This window comes from Cydia strobilella, chromosome 27 (assembly GCF_947568885.1).
Source record: "Cydia strobilella chromosome 27, ilCydStro3.1, whole genome shotgun sequence".
Taxonomy (NCBI): domain Eukaryota; kingdom Metazoa; phylum Arthropoda; class Insecta; order Lepidoptera; family Tortricidae; genus Cydia; species Cydia strobilella.
Genome location: NC_086067.1, coordinates 4,342,390 through 4,362,116, shown reverse-complemented (window position 1 = coordinate 4,362,116; position 19,727 = coordinate 4,342,390). Strand labels below are relative to the sequence as shown.

Here is a 19,727-nt window from a genome sequence, read left to right as displayed (position 1 = left end):
AATGTGCGTATCAAGTAAAACTAACAAGTGTGTGATATAGACTAACCTATAAGCCTAAAACTGACTTGTATAATTAATCCGGTGGTTGTGTTTATACCTACATAGACTTACCTATCCTGTGCAGTGCCTTCTATCTTAAAATTGGGTAAATTCTAAACTGTAAACAATAGTGACATTCTCTGTGTGTTTCTTTTCGTGCCTGCATATTTAATTAAATAAAGACATTAATAAATAACGCAGTGTTCTCAATTATATTCATCAGTCATACAGAAGATCCTGCCATACTAATACTCCTTCATAAAACCCATATTCCCATCATATTCCAGACCAAGCATTTCCCTCTATACCTTTTTTTGGGCATTTATTTCCTGGCCTATATATAACCACTACGTTTTGACAATACGATTAAACGGTGTTGTAAGAGCAGAAAAAGATTGGTTCCGTTTCTACTCTTTTTTTGTTTGCCAAGTATTTGTTGCAACGTTTGTAGAAGTCTTAACTCAGAACCGGATATTTTGAACAAAAAAAATAGCTCGTGTGAAGAGGTTTAAAATAACGATCCTGCTTTGGCGGGAAACAATTGAAAAAAAAAACTTTCTTTCTCATTGAATTACATTGGAGTGTGTTAACTTAACGAAGCATTATTTCAATAGTTTATTGTTTTCGGGTTGAAATAAACTTTTAACCATGTCCGCAACTACAACCCAAGTTGGTACCCGTCAGGTATGTACAATATTTTGTTATATTTTGAGTAAATTGAACACGATGATAAGTTTTAGGAATGGAAATTGTATTGCAGTTGGTAAAAAGTAAAATGCTTGCACCTATTAGCTATAACCATGCCTACATCTGATATAATTTTTATGACTGACGTTGATTAAGTAAAAAACGACATAAGTTAGTACTTCATAGTGGAAACATTGTAAGTACTATTAGCAACTTCGAAAGGAGAATGACCTTGAACATTTTTAGGTTATATTTCTAACAAAATTTACGAACTCCCGACTGCATCACCTTTTTATTTCAGGTAATATCAGAAAAGGAATGGATAAAATTTTTCCCAAAACAAGTCACCGAAAACTACACAAGTTCGGTGACTTTTATGAAACAACTGACTGTCGTGGCCATGAGTACCATAACATATTTGAAAAACGTGTTCCCCGAGGAGAGCTACAATACAGATATATTCGCGGGACTAAAGTTGAGGTTGTTGAAGGAGAAATGTGTGGATGATATGGCTCAGTTTGTGAGTTCGGCGTTGAAAAACGCGTTCGAAGCTTTCGATAAGAAATATGTAAGTACCTAATACTAGAAATGCAACGGATAGTGGTTTGGCCGGATACCGGATTACCGACCGTCGGTTGCGCCGAATATCCGGCATCCGGCCGCTGAATATCCGGCTAAAAGTTTTGTCTGACATGGAGGAAATTAGATCGCGCGTGCCGGTTGAAACTTGTTTCTAGTTATAGGCATTCGAACGATGAAAGTAAACTAAATTACTAAATTCTCACATAGCGCCCATTGAATAGCGGCACTTTACAGTTTTCGTCGTAAGTTTGCAAGTGCTTAGTTAATTAACTTTGTTTCGTTATTTATCCTCGTAAGGCCCACCATACAAAGTATTCCTATTTTTAATTTGAACCTTGTTGTATAGAAGATTAGGGTGACTTTCGTTTTATGAAACAAAAGAAATGCTACTTAATTAAATTAGTGTAAGTTTCAAAGTAAATTGAAACAGTGTACATTGTAATGCACATGAGGTTGTAAGATGTTTCGAGCGTTTAGTTATTCTTAAATATCGTGCTTAATTACTATCCGGTATCCAGCCGGATACGACGCAACTAACCGGTATCCGGCCGGATAGTAAATATGTGGCCGGATAGTGACCGGATATCCGTTGCATCTCTACCTAATACCTCTATGACCTTACTGATTTTTCTTTTACTGATTTTTCTTTGTACAATATACCACAAATGATACGTAATATCTTGATATCTAACCCCAAGAAAGCAATTTTGAAAATAATTTCATTTAGATTTTATTTTTGTTTTTCAATATATTGAAATGAAATTATTTTCAAAATTGCTGTCTTGGGGTTAGATATCAAGATATTACGCTACCTGTACATCGATTTGCGGTTTTTTTATGCGAACGGCTTACACTATAGGCTATAGTGTAAGCCGTTCGCATAAAAAAACCGCAAATCGATGTACAGGTAGCGTAATATCTTGATATCTAACCCCAAGACAGCAATTTTGAAAATAATTTCATTTCAATATATTGAAAAACAAAAATAAAATCTAAATGAAATTATTTTCAAAATTGCTTTCTTGGGGTTAGATATCAAGATATTACGTATCATTTGTGGTATATTGTACAAAGAAAAATCAGTAAGGTCATAGAGTAACTTATACTAGAGCGGTACTGTCATAGTAAATTTTGTAACCCCAGTAAATTCACTGCCATCTGTCGACACACTTTAAAACTAAAAATAAATATTTATAAAAATACGATAAAATGTATTTAAATATGGATAAATGATTTTTTTATTTGCATTAATTATTTTTATATGATTTTGACCCATGTTCTTTCACTGGTATGCGTTAAAATTATAAATAACAAACGAAACAGTCAACGCCCTCTATACGAGTGTAGGCCAAAACTAGTGGCGCCATCTGATCGAGAATCAAATTTTCGTGATTTTCGAGGCACGTTTTTTCCTTAGACTGTAAACATCTATTACGGAGTTATATCTATCTTTGGTAAGGTATATCGTAGGGTAGTACTATTATTTATTCTGTGCTTAGGCCTAAGACACGGGGCGGACACGCTATACATCAAAAATCACTTGCGTTTCTATATGTGAACGGCACATCTGTACACGCGTCATGCGTCATTGTGTGAGTAAGTGAGCGGCCGGCAAACGGCCGTCAATCTGGTGTCGCGGTGCGAGGTAATTTGAGTCGGGATGGGGCGGTGCGTGGCCGTTCTGTATGATAATACTATTACTTATTCTGTGCCTAAGACCTAAGACTTGTCATTCCGCAGGTCCAGCAGCTAGCCCTATGCTTTTACGATGGCGACTGCGTCCCCGAGAATCTCCTGGAATACTACATGTTTGAGTACACATACAACTCTGAGGGCATGTCGCTGAACATAAACTCCAAGACCAGGAATAACGCTAAGGTAACTATGGGAACAAATCAAATTATTTTTAGGGTTCCGTACCCAAAGGGTTACAATCAGGACCCTATTACTCAGACCCCGCTGTCCGTCTGTCTGTCAGCAGGCTGTAACTCATGAACCGTGATAGCTAGACAGTTGAAATTTTCACAGATGATGTATTTCTGTTGCCGCTATAACAACAAATACTAAAAAGTACGGAACCCTCGGTGGGCGGCTTTTTTTATTACTAGCTTTTGTCCGCGACTTCGTCTGCGTGGAATTAGTAATTTGGGTACCTTAATTTTTAAACAAATTGCTTTTAAATCCATCCTTTTTTCACCCCAAATTGGTCCACTTTATAAATTTCCACCCCATTTTTTACATCCTTTAGGGATGATTTCGGGGATAAAAATTATTCTATAATCTATATCCTTTCCCACAGCTCAAACTATCCCCGTACCAAGTTCCATCTAAATCGGTTCAGCGTTCAGCGGTTATTGATTCCCCATACAAATTTCCGCCCCCCTTTTCACCCCCTTGAGGGGCGAGTTCTGGGATAAAAAGTAGCCTATGTCCTTAAACGTAATTGTCCGTAAACTATCTGTATACCAAATTTCAACTAAATCGATATGCCAAGGGGTCAAGGCATGCCTTTTGAATACATTATAATAGTTTTTACGTTGCTGGGTTCGTCAATCTATGCGTCCATAGTTAAAACAGCCGTTTTTGTTTTGAGTTCATGGATCGACGAATCGAGCAACATAAAAACTAGTTTGATGTACTTATTCAAAAGGTACATAAATACAAAATACAGTACATAGCGGCCCCCTTTTTAAATATCTATCGTTAAATTTAAATAATCATAATTATTTAGCAGTGGCGCTAGTGAGCGCGTTGATGAGCTCTCTGAAGAAAAACAAACGATTTTATAATATTGTCTTCGGTTACCGCGATAGTTACTCATGAAATAGTACTATCAAAGATAGATATAATAACTCCGTAACAGATGGATACAGTCTAAGGAAAAAACGTGCCTCGAAAATCAAGAAAATTTGATTCTCGATCGGAGGGCGCTACTAGCTTTGGCCTGCTGTCGTATAGATGGCGTTGACGGTTTCGTTTGTTATTTACAATTTTAACGCATATCAGTAAATGAACATGGGTCAAATTCATAAAAATAATTAATGCAAATAAAAAAAATCATTTATCCATATTTAAATACATTTTATCGTATTTTTATAAATCTTCATTTTTAGTTTTAAAGTGTGTCGATAGATGGCAGTGAATTTACTGGTTACGTTTTTTCCTTAGACTGTATCCATCTATTACGGAGTTATATCTATCTTTGATACTGTGAAAACGGATTATATCGCGTATATTCAATTTATAATACATCCCAACGTTAACGTTGACGTCGTCGGGATGTATTATAAATTCAATACGCGATATAATCTGTTTTCATAGTTTTATTAAACGATTTTATATTAAATATGTCCATGAAATTTTGCAGCTCCCTGTACCTTAAAGTGTTTTTGTGACATATTAGTTTAGTAAGTTTTTATTATTTATTCAAGAGGGCGCTGACCGTGCAGTGGTCCCTCACTAGTACAATTGTGGTTTTTAATGATAAATAAATTAAAATTATAATAAAATTATACTATTTTTATTCTATTCCATATGAAGTCAATGCGGTGCTCCTTGGAGTCAGTGCAGAATAAAACCTTGATGTTCGTGAGGGCCCTGTCACTCTTCATATACGCGAACTGTCAAGACTTATTGCCACTTAACTACGATATAACCCTACGGATCTATTACAATGAAGGTAAGTTTGACCACAGGGCGGACACGCTATACATCAAAAATCACTTGCGTTTATATGTGTGAAAGGCACGTCTGTACACGCGTCATGCGTCATAGTGTGAGTAAGTTGCTTAAAAACAGTACTGAGCGGTCGGCAAACGGCCGTCAATCTGGTGTCGCGGGGCGAGGTAATTCGAGTCGGGGCGGGGCGGTGCGTGGCTTATTCTGTGGCTTGACCCTCTCATATTAGACTGCGGGCCACAGATTTCCAGATGATTTCCTATTCACAATCTAAACTGTCATCTACAAGTTTCAATCGAGATAACACACCTACACACACACACACACACACACACACAGGATTTTTATTTGTAGAGTCAAACCAAGAAAAGTCTGCAGAGATTTTGACAGCACTCGCAGTGCAGGTGTTAAAATATTCATGTATTGGCAGTTTCATGTATGGCAGCATAATCCTTTTCCCCTCACTAGCTCGGAAAGTTGTCTTTTATCCTTCAAAACAAGCGGGGAAAAACGCGTTTTATCCACTAGTGGGGAAAGTAATTTGACCTTGGATGGAGCGTGTTTAAGTAGCTGGACAGATAACAAAACGTAAAACGCTCATGAATAATGGTTCGTTCGATATTAATTATCATTAAATAAATGGTTTGAGAATCTAATAAAAAATACCAAATTTAGCTTTATTTAATGATTTCAAGTCATAATCCTTAAAATTCCATAAGAAACGTTTGTTTTTTTATAATGATGTTAAATATAATTCTGAACGCACAAGTTGAGTCGATGCAATTTCAAAACGCATCTCATACGTCAGAAACGTCAACATTGTCAACAAATTTTTAACTTAAAAACTTTTCTCACCGACTCGCGTAAAAATACACAACATCCAGAGTTTTCTGTTATAATATCGTAAAAAAATGTGTGATTCCAGTGATGAAGACGATCTAACTCCTGTGGATGTTGCACTTTCCTCGCTATAGTGAGGTGAAAAGTTTTGTGTTACACACGGGTGCAAATTTATTTTACTTCTCGTGTGTTGAAACACTCGCGGGTAAAATACAACTTTGCACCCTTGTATAACAACTATTTTCTCTTTCTCTCTTATAAATTTCGGTATTTCGCCATCGCCTCCTTGCTATGATGCCATAACCCGACAAAAAAAAATTGCCCGGTCGGTGATAAAGACAAAGCATGGCACTATTTTCTCTTTACTCTTATAGGAATCGCAATAAGACTATCTTCCTCTATCAAAGAGTGTAAGGCCCTTGCTTAATAGACATAGACATAATTTATTGGTAATAAGATATTACAGGTCACAATTTTTTAGTTTATGTCTACACATCACCTATTTTTCATTTATATCACTAATAATAGTACATTTTACAACTAGTGTGAAAAGACATTTCACACGTGTTGTAAACGACGTTTTTTAATACAATTGCGAAAAAATAATAAATGAATATATCATTAGTAGAATCATACCACCAAACCAAACCAAAACCAAAAGTACGTATACAGCCCTTGATAGTTGAGCTGCCGCAGCCCGCGATACCTTCATACTCGTGCGCGCCCCGGCCGCGGCCGCCGCGGGCCCGGCGCGGGTTGCTCAACGACACCGAGGAGTAACGAGTGAGGCCCCAGTACCTGCTCAAGCTAAATTACATAAAAACTGCGTTTCGAAACTATAGTTTGGAACTAAAAAGTAAAAAGCACTAGTTCGAGAAATTGAGCTTCTCGCACGCTACGCAGCCACAAAAAGTACCACTTTTTGAGCAACTGTATTAAAAATTATATTTTTAATTAAACAGTATATACCCATTATGTCCTTAGATGCCCCCGAGGACTACCAAGCACCCGGTTTCATAGAGAGTACCGGCCCGGACCCGGTGTCGGACACGCTGCGCTCGTCCGTGCGCCTCGGCCACGTGGAGACGCCGCACCACCAGCTCGTGGCCAGGACCTACGTGCGCGGGCTGATACCGGATGCTGAGGTCAGTGAGGGCAAACAGAATATAATAGGATAGAGGATAGAGCGGTACTGTGAGACGTTTTGCCTTTATGAGGCCGTAGTCGATTTTGGAGCAAAAATGTAAAATGTTTTATTGATGCGCCGCGGCACGTGCCAGCGTACCTCCCCCGCGCGCCCCGTGCGGGGTTATCTTTTGTCTCACTCTTTTATGTAAATACGTCTCTTTCATTCTTTCCTCAATTTTTGTATATAAACCGTGCATTTGTATATAAAATTCATTCAATTCTTGTACTATAGACAAGTGTTTTACTTCAAACAAAACCTTCTGAACCTACATAGCCAGCGTTGAAATTATACACGTTTTGTTACGTAATATCTAAATAACAAGTATTGGTTTCTATTAGCACGTCTTCTCATCTTGCCTTTTAATAATGAGGTCGCGAGCGTGCTTCGCCGGTAATATATGAAGAGAAGGGGAAGTTTTTAAAAATTCATGAAAAAATTATGGTGGTAAATTATACAACTTGATGTATAAGAATAGTTTCAGCAAATGGTGTAGATTGTTTAAGTATCAAAATTACGTTGAAATTAAGTCGATTTTCAGAGAAATTGTCACTTGTTTTGAAGTAAATTCTGGAGAAAATTGAATTCGTTTAACTTTCATTTCCTTTCGTTTAACAGTCATATAACAAAAATGTAATCTGATAAAGGTCAAGTACAGAATATGTGTAATATAAATTTACCATTTTTAGCTGTCCAAACTTTACGCAATCTACAAATAAGAGCGACAAAATCAGTGCTTTACGCGGGTTTACCTAAACGTCCATCTGAAAAAAATCATTACTAATTTAGTGAGTCTGTTTTCAAAAAAATTATCTGATAAAAGGCAAGATAAGAAGACGTGCTAATAGAAACCAGTACTTGCTATTTCAATTAGGTAACAAAAGGTGTACAATTTCAATGACTAAATCTATCAATTTTACACTTTGGCGACTAAAATCGACACCGGCCTCTTATGTCGCACTTGTAAATTCGTACGTAAGCGTGACAGGGAGGCAACACGTCGAACGTGGTTCGCGGTAGGCCCTCTGCGGTCGGGCTCGGCGACGTCGTGTCGCCAAGTTGGAATGGTATTTCATAATAGAAACCAGCCGTCTGCGATCGCCCGTCGCCAGGTTTCAACTTATCCATTTTCGTCTTAAAAATCTATTTTGTTTCAGCCATCGGATACACAACTAGTGGATAGACGAAATGATTCATTTGAAGGTAAGCTAATAAGCACACAGAATAGTACCTACGTATCTACTTATAAATACCTACTATGTAAAAAAAACATGTAGAAATTAGCAGTTACAAATATTTTTTTGATCAAATATTTCATTTTTGATATAAGCTTTTATCGCTGTTATTTTCATTCAACAAGCAACTAATACTTATCCAATAGGCATATATATTACCATAGAGTAACTTATACTAGAGCGTTACTGTCATAGTAAATTTTGTAACCCCAGTAAATTCACTGCCATCTGTCGACACACTTTAAAACTAAAAATGAAGATTTATAAAAATACGATAGAATGTATTTAAATATAGATAAATGATTTCTTTTATTTGCATTAATTATTTTTATGATTTTGACCCATGTTCTTTCACTGATATGCGTTAAAATTGTTAAATAACAAACGAAACCGTCAACGCCATCTATACGACTGTAGGCCAAAACTGTAGCGCCCTCTGAACGAGAATCAAATTTTCTTGATTTTCGAGGCACGTTTTTTCCTTAGACTGTATCCATCTATTACGGAGTTATATCTATCTTTGATATTACTTCGTAAAGACCGGCTTTACGAGCGAGTCATAATCGCATTTAGTTACACCAGCGCGCTGAGTCGTCATTTTCGTAGTGCTCGTAAGGCCGGTCTTTACGAAGTAATAATATATATGTCTTCATCGAGACAATTCTAACAAGCCCTTACACAATTAGGTTGCGTTGTTTTATCACAGTTCCTCCTGTGTTCGTCATCAGATCAGCTCGATGGTACCATAATATTGCATTGTTACTCCTATATACTTACATGGTATGTGAAGTTTTAGCTTAATACAATACCTAAGGGCAGTGGGTCTAATTTAGCTTAAAAGAGTTGCAAGATAGACCCATACATACATATAGTATGAATTATCTCAGATGATTTTTTCGGGCTCGGGCCCTAATCTGTTAAACAAAAGGTATTGTTTCTTTTATCCAGTGGTCACACTGCTTACGCTAATAGCCCCGGCATTTCCAAAAATTCATAAAACAGCCCATTCGGAGATAACACGTATTGTTATCTCCAAAGAAAAGCCCACCCTGATCACATAAATTTGAACCTTAATACTATCACGATAGTTGCTTTTTAAACGACATGGCTGACTTTAGCACGTGCTGAAGACTTCTGTTAAAAGAAACAAAGGCTTTTGTTTAACAGATTAGGACCCCAGCCCGAAAAAAATCATCTGAGAAAATTCATACTATACAAACATTACAAGTTAATTTCAAACACACCATCTAAACGGCGAAATATTACAGATGAGTCCATGAAGTGTGAGGTCAACTCGGAGTCGTCACTGCAGCCATCGCTTCAATGCCCCTGCGGCAAGCAAGATGCCCGAGAACAGGTGCTAATTACGTGCCGGTGAGTGTTTGTTACTCACACTGTCAAAATGGCGAAATGTTACAGACGGGTCAAATGCGATGTCGACTCGGAGTCACTGGAGATATCGCTTCGCTGGCCCTGTGGAAAGCAGGACGTTACAGAACAAGCTTTATCACATGCAGGTGAGTGTTTGTTACTCACACTGTCAAAATGGCGAAATGTTACAGACGGGTCAAATGCGATGTCGACTCGGAGTCACTGGAGATATCGCTTCGCTGGCCCTGTGGAAAGCAGGACGTTACAGAACAAGCTTTATCACATGCAGGTGAGTGTTTGTTACTCACACTGTCAAAATGGCGAAATGTTACAGACGGGTCAAATGCGATGTCGACTCGGAGTCACTGGAGATATCGCTTCGCTGCCCCTGTGGAAAGCAGGACGTTACAGAACAAGCTTTATCACATGCAGGTGAGTGTTTGTTACTCACACTGTCAAAATGGCGAAATGTTACAGACGGGTCAATTAATTAGATGTCGACTCTGGAATCACTGGAGACATCGCTTCGCTGGCCCTGTGAAAAGCAAAACGTTACAGAACAAGCCTTATCACATGCAGGTGAGTGTTTGTTACTCACACTGTCAAAATGGCGAAATGTTACAGACGGGTCAAATGCGATGTCGACTCGGAGTCACTGGAGATATCGCTTCGCTGGCCCTGTGGAAAGCAGGACGTTACAGAACAAGCTTTATCACATGCAGGTGAGTGTTTGTTACTCACACTGTCAAAATGGCGAAATGTTACAGACGGGTCAAATGCGATGTCGACTCGGAGTCACTGGAGATATCGCTTCGCTGGCCCTGTGGAAAGCAGGACCTTACAGAACAAGCTTTATCACATGCAGGTGAGTGTTTGTTACTCACACTGTCAAAATGGCGAAATGTTACAGACGGGTCAAATGCGATGTCGACTCGGAGTCACTGGAGATATCGCTTCGCTGGCCCTGTGGAAAGCAGGACGTTACAGAACAAGCTTTATCACATGCAGGTGAGTGTTTGTTACTCACACTGTCAAAATGGCGAAATGTTACAGACGGGTCAAATGCGATGTCGACTCGGAGTCACTGGAGATATCGCTTCGCTGCCCCTGTGGAAAGCAGGACGTTACAGAACAAGCTTTATCACATGCAGGTGAGTGTTTGTTACTCACACTGTCAAAATGGCGAAATGTTACAGACGGGTCAATTAATTAGATGTCGACTCTGGAATCACTGGAGACATCGCTTCGCTGGCCCTGTGAAAAGCAAAACGTTACAGAACAAGCCTTATCACATGCAGGTGAGTGTTTGTTACTCACACTGTCAAAATGGCGAAATGTTACAGACGGGTCAATTAATTAGATGTCGACTCTGGAATCACTGGAGACATCGCTTCGCTGGCCCTGTGAAAAGCAAAACGTTACAGAACAAGCCTTATCACATGCAGGTGAGTGTTTGTTACTCACACTGTCAAAATGGCGAAATGTTACAGACGGGTCAATTGCGATGTCGACTCGGGAGTCACGGAGACATCGATCCGCTGCCCCTGTGGAGAGCATGATTTCCGGCATGAGATAATCTCTTTGTCAGGACAAAGAACAGGCGCTTCGCTTTTGGTTGGCTTTCGCTTTTCGGTTTGTGAGGGCGACTTTATGCTGAGCTGCCGGCCTAGCCAAGGTGACAATCGCTATCGCTTCGCCATCGAATCGCTTTGTGTCTCTCTATCACTCTTTGCATTGGCATGTTGTCTACGGGGCCTGGTAACAGTCTGCCACCGTTAAAGACTTCGCAAAATTTTATTGTATGGAAAGTTTCATAGATCTCTGCTGCGTGAAGTTAATCAGTCTGTTAACTGTGGTTGGTGCAACTGGCCCTTAATGATTCCTTTTATTGCTATTGTTGTCTGTACATAAAGCCCGGTTCACATTTATCTGTCGTGTCGTGTTGTGTTGTGTCGTGACGCATATCGGTTTCATACATTTAATATGGTTGCGTTCAATCAAAAACATTACATGTAAAAAAGATGCAAGTCTCGCAACGCAAATTCTTCTACATAAAAAAAAGTTTTGAGATGTAATGTGAAACCAAAGATAGATATAACTCCGTAATAGATGGATACAGTCTAAGGAAAAAACGTGCCTCGAAAATCAAGAAAATTTGATTCTCGTTCAGAGGGCGCTACTAGCTTTGGCCTACTGTCGTATAGATGGCGTTGACGGTTTCGTTTGTTATTTAACAATTTAACGCATATCAGTGAAAGAACATGGGTCAAACTCAAAATCATAAAAATAATTAATGCAAATAAAAAAATCATTTATCCATATTAATACATTTTATCGTATTTTTATAAATCTTCAGTTTTAGTTTTTAAGTGTGTCGACAGATGGCAGTAAATTTACTGGGGTTACAAAATTTACTATGACAGTACCGCTCTAGTATAAGTTACTCTATGGTGAAACCAAGTCGGTTATTTTAGTCAGTGCCAGGCGTGCCAAAATAAAACCGTATCAATATTAGATATCTTTAATTTTTGATACGTATAATGCCTTGGATTTATGCCGTCACTGAAAATTCAGGGTTCTAGCTTTAGCCAGAAAAAAATGACAGGACGTCAAAAATGGCCTGAATGGCTTCGAGAAAAGAATGGTACGGCCGTGGCTCTTTTTTTTGCTCGACTTGGCGGGGGCACGGCAGTGCCAGATGAAACCAATATGCGTCACGACACAACACAACACGACACGTCAGATAAATGTGAACCGGGCTTTGTGTTTTGTGATCGTCACGAATAAATGTTATCTTTTTGAAGCTATTGCCACACCCAGCAACACGCGATATGCTTCGGTCTCATGGCGCCAGTAAAAGACCACTGTTGCGCGACTTGCGCCAAAAGAGACCCCTCTAGGAAGTCCACCTGTCCCTTTTTAAAGGACCTGGAGGGACGCAAGCAGGAGGTGAGTGTGCCCTACGGTCTGTGCGACAGGGACAGATAGCGGAAAGCGACTTTGTTTTATACTATTACTAGCTATTGCCCGCGACTTCGTCTGCGTGGAATTAGTAATTTGTATACCTTAATTCTTAAACAAATCTGCTATTTAATCCATCCTTTTTTCACCCCCAAATTGGTCCACACTATACATTTCCACCCCATTTTTTACACCCTTAAGGGATGATTTCGGGGATAAAAGTTATTCTATATCCTTTCCCACAGCTCAAACTATCCCCATACCAAGTTTCATCTAAATCGGTTCAGCGGTTATTGATTCCCCATACAAATTTCCACCCCCTTTTCACCCCCTTGAGGGGAGAGTTCTGGGATAAAAAGTATCTTATGTCCTTCCCCGGGACTCAAACTATCTCTTTACCAAATTTCAACTAAATCGGTTCAGCGGTTTAAGCGTGAAGAGGTAACACACAGACAGACAGACAGACTTTCGCATTTATAATATTAGTATTTAGTATGGATATACCTATATTATTATTATTATATTTAGTATATATACACGGTGGCCAAAAAATAAGTGCATTCCTGTTGCCAGGGAGGTTTTGGGATTATACTGAGCAACTTTTACTATCGGACCAACCACGAAATCGCGAGAAAAAAATTTTACCCTCCCATAGAAAATGGACCAGCCAAAATGTATGAAACAGCCAAATTTTTTTTCGCGATTTTTGGGTTGGTCGCGTAGTAAAAGTTGCTCAGTAATAATCCCAAAATCTCCCTGGCAACGGGAATGCACTTATTTTTTGGCCACCGTGTATATCACTACATCCATACTAATATTATAAATGCGAAAGTCTGTCTGTCTGTGTGTTCCCTCTTCACGCTTAAACCGCTGAATCGATTTAGATGAAATTTGGCATATAGATGGTTGAGTCCCTGAGAAGGACATAGGATAGTTTTTATTCCGAAAATCATCCCTTAAGGAAGTAAAAAGCGGGGTGGAATTGAGATAATTAATGAAGTGCCTGCTAATTTGTGTGCATAATATGCTCAAAATGAATAATTGCTATGAGAATTTTTCCAGGCGCTATACTTACTTTAGCTGCTGTTACTAAGTCCACGCAGACGAAGTCGCAGGAAAAAACTAGTAATAGTATAAAACAAAGTCGCTTTCCGCTGTCTGTCCCTGTGTATGCTTAGATCTTTAAAACTACGCAACGGATTTTGATGCGGTCTTTTTTAATAAATAGAGTGATTCAAGAAGAAGGGTATATGTATAATTTGTAAAGGTTTTGTCAAAATTAGTTAAACTACCCGTGCAGTCGGGGCGGGTCGCTAGTAACTTCTATAATCTCAAACTGCTTTTGGCCTAACTAAACAAACTCTACGTTTCAAAACTTATTTGTCGATTTTAGAGATGCAATGCAATGGATAGCTGTTTGGCCGGATACCGGATGTTCGGCCTGACCGCCGGCCGAATATTCGGTATCCGGCCGCCGAATATTCCAGCGGCGCAACTATATAAGAGCGAGAAAGCGATCTCTTTCTTGCTCTTACTTATGGGTGCGTCGCAAAATGACCTTGGTGCGGTGCGATGGTGTGTTACGGCCTTTAGGGTTGGCATAACTTGAAGTCCCATTGCGTGCACGACAGATAAGATAATGACTTGAATTTTGACAACCCTAAATAGCCGAAAGATTCGACCATGGAGACTATATAAAGGAGCCAAATCTCTATATACGAAAAGTGTCCATCAAAAAACAGTAATTAGGCGGCGTCACCATACACCAAAATACTACCAAAAACAACCTACGTAATTTGGTCGGGTTATTTGTTGCCTTATATGGTTCATGTTATACTCATGTCCCAGAGCCTAACTAGCGCCACCGGAGAGATTAGGAACTATTATTTAAAGCTGAAAGCGGTCACTTTTGCAACAATTCTGCTATAAGAGATTGGCATCCTTTCTATACTATCCATACTGAAAGCGGTCACTTTTGCAACAATTCTGCCAAAAGAGATTGCGATCTTTTCTATACCATCCATAGATTCGACCCTGAATCGCTGTCAAACTTCGGGTTTGTAGGAAGTGTGTGAGGGTCCTTTCTGTACGGCAGTACTATTACTTATTCTGTGCTTGTTTGTGCTCAGTGTATCTGCATCTTCCGGCGCACCCTGGTCATGTGCTTGCACCAATCCTCGATCAGCGGCGAAGAGCTGATGGCCAAGTTCAACCTTCAACCGGTCAGCACCAACAAGATGATCCGTCTGTTGATCTCGCACTTAATTCTGCCCAACATAGACCCCACATGCAACAAGTGAGTTTGTTATTTTTTCCTCTCCTCCCATACAAAATGTTTTTTATTTTATTTTTTTTGCGCTTTGTCCCAATAGTGAAGGGTATGGTTGAATTTATATTTCATTTATATAACAATTTATAATATAAATTAATTATTTTTAATTTATAATAGTTTAGTTTAGAATAGTTAAATTAATATAGAGTAGCATGTACAAATTATTATAATTATTATTTTAATGTAATGGGTTGATACCTAAATAAATAACTTTTTTATTTATTTATTTATTTTATAATCTTTTTCAGTTTGACCATTGCCCGAAACATCAACCCAATACGCCTCAAGCTGGCCTGCAAGAAGTTCTTCCAAATGGAGCAGGACAACATCGTGGACCGTGTGCTCGCCGAAACTGAGGCGTCAGACCCAGTCGAGGAAGCCCTTAGCCCCATAGAGAAAATCACGCTCAGGGAAACTAACCTCGGCACGGTTATAAATAAACCTGAGAAATTGAATATGGTAATAGTCCCTAGTCACCCAACAGCCTTAGTACCATTGACTTATTCATTATAGTCTTTCGACTTCAAATGGGCCCCGAACTGCCACTATCTGCAATAAAGAGTCGTGTAACTCCAATTGGCACCTGGCAATTTAAAAGATGGAAAGATGACATCAATAAAATTGGAGGAACAGAATGGCCTAGAAAAGCCAACGACAGAGAGGAATGGAAGAAGCTGGAAGAGGCCTTTGTGTCACACGACACGCTGGACAACAAATCAAGAAAACGATGCGAGGAAACTGATATACAATGATGTGCAGTTTAGTTACCAGCAATGAAGGCTATAATAATAATAATTATTATATTTAATTATAATAAAAAGCCTAGCCTAAGACTGAAAATAAATAAAGGAATAATAATAAATTAGCACCTGAGCGCGGGCTAATCCAACGCTCAAAAAATCTAAACTGGTAGCGTTCGACTCGCCGGCACTCAATAACCGTAGAGACCCCACAGCCTCCAATTATATTTTCCCCTCACTAGCTCGGAAAGTTGTCTTTTATCCTTTAAAACAAGCGGGGGAAAACGCATTTTATCCACTAGTGGGGAAAGTAATTTGACCTTGGATGGAGCGTGTTTAAGTAGCTTGACAGATAACAAAACGTAAAACGCTCATAATAATGATTCGTTTGATATTAATTATCATTAAACAAATGGTTTGAGAATCTAATAAAAAATACCAAATTTAGCTTTATTTAATGATTTTATGTCATAAACCTTAAAGTTCCATAAGAAACGTTTGTTTTTTAATAATGATGTTAAATATAATTCTGAACGCACAAGTTGAGTCGATGCAATTTCAAAACGCATCATTGACATTTCATACGTCAGAAATGTCAACATTGTCAAATTTTTACTTAAAAACTTCTCACGTAAAAATACAGAATTTCCAGAGTCTTTTGTTATAATATCGTAAAAAAATGAGTGATTTCAGTGATGAAGATGATCTAACGCCTGTGGATGTTGCACTTTCCTCGCTATAGTGAGGTGAAAAGTTTTGTGTTACACACGGGTGCAAATGTATTTTACTTCTCGTGTGCTGAAACACTTGCTACGCTCAGGATTCTATTTTAGAACCACTCGCTTCGCTCGTGGTTCAACTATAGAATCCTTTCGCTTGCTCGTGTTTCAATTCCACACTCGCGGGTAAAATACAACTTTGCACCCTTGTATAACAAATAACTATTTTCCATTAGTTCATTTTGAATCTTATTCCAATTACCATAAAGTCGTAATTCAATAACCGGTTAAAGCGATCCATCCATTTTTTATACAGGTAGTAGCACGCGCCGTTTTACTTAACAATAGACGAAGTTTAACAATAGACAAAGGATAAGTCGTTCGGGGCCCGTTTGAAATCGAAAGACTATACTTTCCAAAGACAGGCCTTACGGGCACTAAGAATGCCAGTTCAGCGGTGTCATGTTGGGTGTCACGCGAATTTGAGCCAATCGTGCAGCTAACGCAACTAGTTGCGACTTGCAAACAATCGCGCGCGTGTAGCGAACACATCAACCAATTGCGTTGTAGCATTCCAGGCACACCAAACGAGAATGTTCGGTCGAAATTATATGAACGGGCTTATTTTTAGGGTTAGGGTTAGGGTAAAGGGTAAAAAAGGGACCCTATTACTAAGACTCCTCTGTCCGTCTGTCTGTCTGTCTGTCACCAGGCTATCTCATGAACCGTGATAGCTGGACAGTTGAAATTTTCACAGATGATGTATTTCTGTTGCCGCAATAATAACAAACACTAAAAAGTACGGAACCCTCGGTGGGCAAGTCCGACTCGCACTTGTCCGGTTTTTAAGGTTTCGTACCAAAAGGGTAAAAACGGGACCCTATTACTAAGACTTCGCTGTCTGTTTGTCTGTCTGTCTGTCCGTCTGTCACCGGGCTGTATCTCATGAACCGTGATAGCTAGCTAGCTAGTTGAAATTTTCACAAATGATGTATTTCTGTGCCCGCTATAACAACAAATAATAAAAATAAAATAAAACAAATATTTAAGTGGGGCTCATTTTTGGCGTTTTTTTTTGCGTAATGGTACGGAACCCTTCGTGCGCGAGTCCTACTTGCACTTCGGTTTTTACTCTTGGAATCATTGATTAATACTAAGTTTAAGAAAATTTGTGTTACTAACCCAAATCAAAATAAACAGTTTTTTTTTTTTTTTCAGACACCTTTAAAAGAATTTAGTGATGTAGAGCTGCCTAACCAGGACATATCTGAGGAGCTACCCCTGAGTGGCTCTCATAACCCGGTCAACGTGCCGAGGCCTGAAAAAAAATTGAAGAGGAAGAAGGTAGATGATGAGGATTGGACGCCTAAACTACCCAAGTTACGGTCTGGGGCTACTAAGAATAAGAGACCATAGATTTCAACTATTTAAAATTTCGTTAAATTTTTTCGTTTTGTTAAATTTGTTGACTAGATTTAAGTTTTGTGTTCGAGTCACAGGCACTTAGCCGCCGCCATACAGACGATATACGCTCCTATTATACCTACGGTAAGTATCATTAGTAACATACGTATGTTCATAGTATCATATATATATATGCTCGTGTGACTAAAGTACTTCATTGTTTTATCTTTCTCTAAACTAAAATAAATCGATAACTAAACTTATTCAATAACAATAAGACAAAGATTAATGTTGTTGAATTAGTTTAGTGATCGGTTTTGTGTGTTCACATCTTTAAACTTAATATTTGATGAACTTAAAATGTAAGTTTTTTTAATTTAATTGTTGGCTGAATTTAATTTTTAACAACGAAAATTTTATAATGAGAGCGTAAATTGTCTGCAACAAAGATGTTGGCTGAAATTTAATTAACTTAATTACATTTCAGCCAACCATAATAATCATTTCAGCCATTATTTATCGATTTATTTTAGTACTTAAGTCACACGAGCATACATATGATACTATGATACGTACCGTAGGTAAGTTCCTACCTATTTTAATTTTTAACAACGAAAATTTTATAATGAGAGCGTAAATTGTCTGTAACAAAGATGGTGGCTGAAATGTAATTAACTTAATTACATTTCAGACAATATTTTTGTTAACATAATGGACCGAACCTTTCTAAGTTCTCCTACGTTGTTAATTATAATATGTTAGTATATTATAGTAGTAATAATAAAATTGTTGTACTTTATCCAAATAAATTCAGCCAATATCTTTGTTAACAATATGGACTGAACCTTTCTAAGTTTACCTACTTTGTTAATTATATTATGTTAGTATATTATAGTAGTAATAATAAAATCGTTGTACTTTATCTAAATAAATTCAGCCAATATCTTTGTTAACATAACGGACAGAACCTTTCTAAGTTTACCTACTTTGTTAATCACAATATGTTAGTATATTATAGTAGTAATAATAAAATCGTTGTACTTTATCTAAATAAATTCAGCCAATATCTTTGTTAACATAACGGACAGAACCTTTCTAAGTTTACCTACTTTGTTAATTACAATATGTTAGTATATTATAGTAGTAATAATAAAATTGTTGTCCTTTATCCAAATAAATTTAGCCAATATCTTTGTTAACAATATGGACTGAACCTTTCTAAGTTTACCTACTTTGTTAATTACAATATGTTAGTATATTGTAGTAGTAATAATAAAATTGTTGTCCTTTATCCAAATAAATTCAGCCAATATCTTTGTTAACAATATGGACTGAACCTTTCTAAGTTTACCTACTTTGTTAATTATAATATGTTAATATAATATAGTAGTAATAATAAAATTGTTGTCCTTTATCCAAATAAATTCAGCCAATATCTTTGTTAACAATATGGACTGAACCTTTCTAAGTGTACCTACGTTGTTAATTATAATATGTTAGTATATTATATTATAGTAGTAATAATAAAATTGTTGTACTTTATCTAAATAAATTCAGCCAATATCTTTGTTACATAAGGGACCGTACCTTTCTAAGTTTACCTACGTTGTTAATTATAATATGTTATCATATTATAGTAGTAATTATAAAATTGTTGTAATATTGTCTTCGGTTTCGGTTGCGGTTGTACTTTATCCAAATAAAGTCATACTTATCTTACCAACAGTTTTATCATTCAACCATTTATGTAGATATTTAACCTCCTGAGGCCCAGCCATGCAAAAGTACGAGTCCGAAATTTGCCACTTTTGCCAGTGAAATTTTATACTTAATTTGTCTTTCTTTAGTCAGTTTTTTTAGGGTTCCGTACCCAAAGGATAAAAACGGGACCCTATTACTAAGACTCCACTATCCGTCTGTCTGTCACCACTCACTAGGCTGTATTGTATCTCA

The 19,727-nt window shown here is 37.8% G+C and overlaps 1 protein-coding gene across 1 annotated transcript; it reads left to right on the top strand.

Annotated features, from left to right (window-relative positions):
* The first annotated feature begins 687 nt into the window (after positions 1–687).
* Positions 688–17,786, top strand: LOC134753468 (uncharacterized). Its single transcript, XM_063689341.1, has 11 exons — positions 688–723; positions 998–1,294; positions 3,049–3,186; positions 4,849–4,987; positions 6,811–6,971; positions 8,170–8,215; positions 9,516–9,621; positions 12,423–12,567; positions 14,709–14,875; positions 15,160–15,370; positions 17,589–17,786. The coding sequence occupies exons 1-11, from the start codon at positions 688–690 to the stop codon at positions 17,784–17,786; spliced, it is 1,644 nt and encodes a 547-aa protein (XP_063545411.1).
* Positions 17,787–19,727: the final 1,941 nt, after the last annotated feature.

What these genes read in the sequence shown, in the direction of transcription:
- LOC134753468 (XM_063689341.1), top strand. Translation starts at nt 688, where the DNA reads ATGTCCGCAACTACAACCCAAGTTGGTACCCGTCAG. An exon ending in ACGGATCTATTACAATGAAG is followed by an intron (nt 4,988 to 6,810) that starts GTAAGTTTGACC and finishes TTATGTCCTTAG; the next exon opens with ATGCCCCCGAGGACTACCAA. An exon ending in TGGAGGGACGCAAGCAGGAG is followed by an intron (nt 12,568 to 14,708) that starts GTGAGTGTGCCC and finishes GTTTGTGCTCAG; the next exon opens with TGTATCTGCATCTTCCGGCG.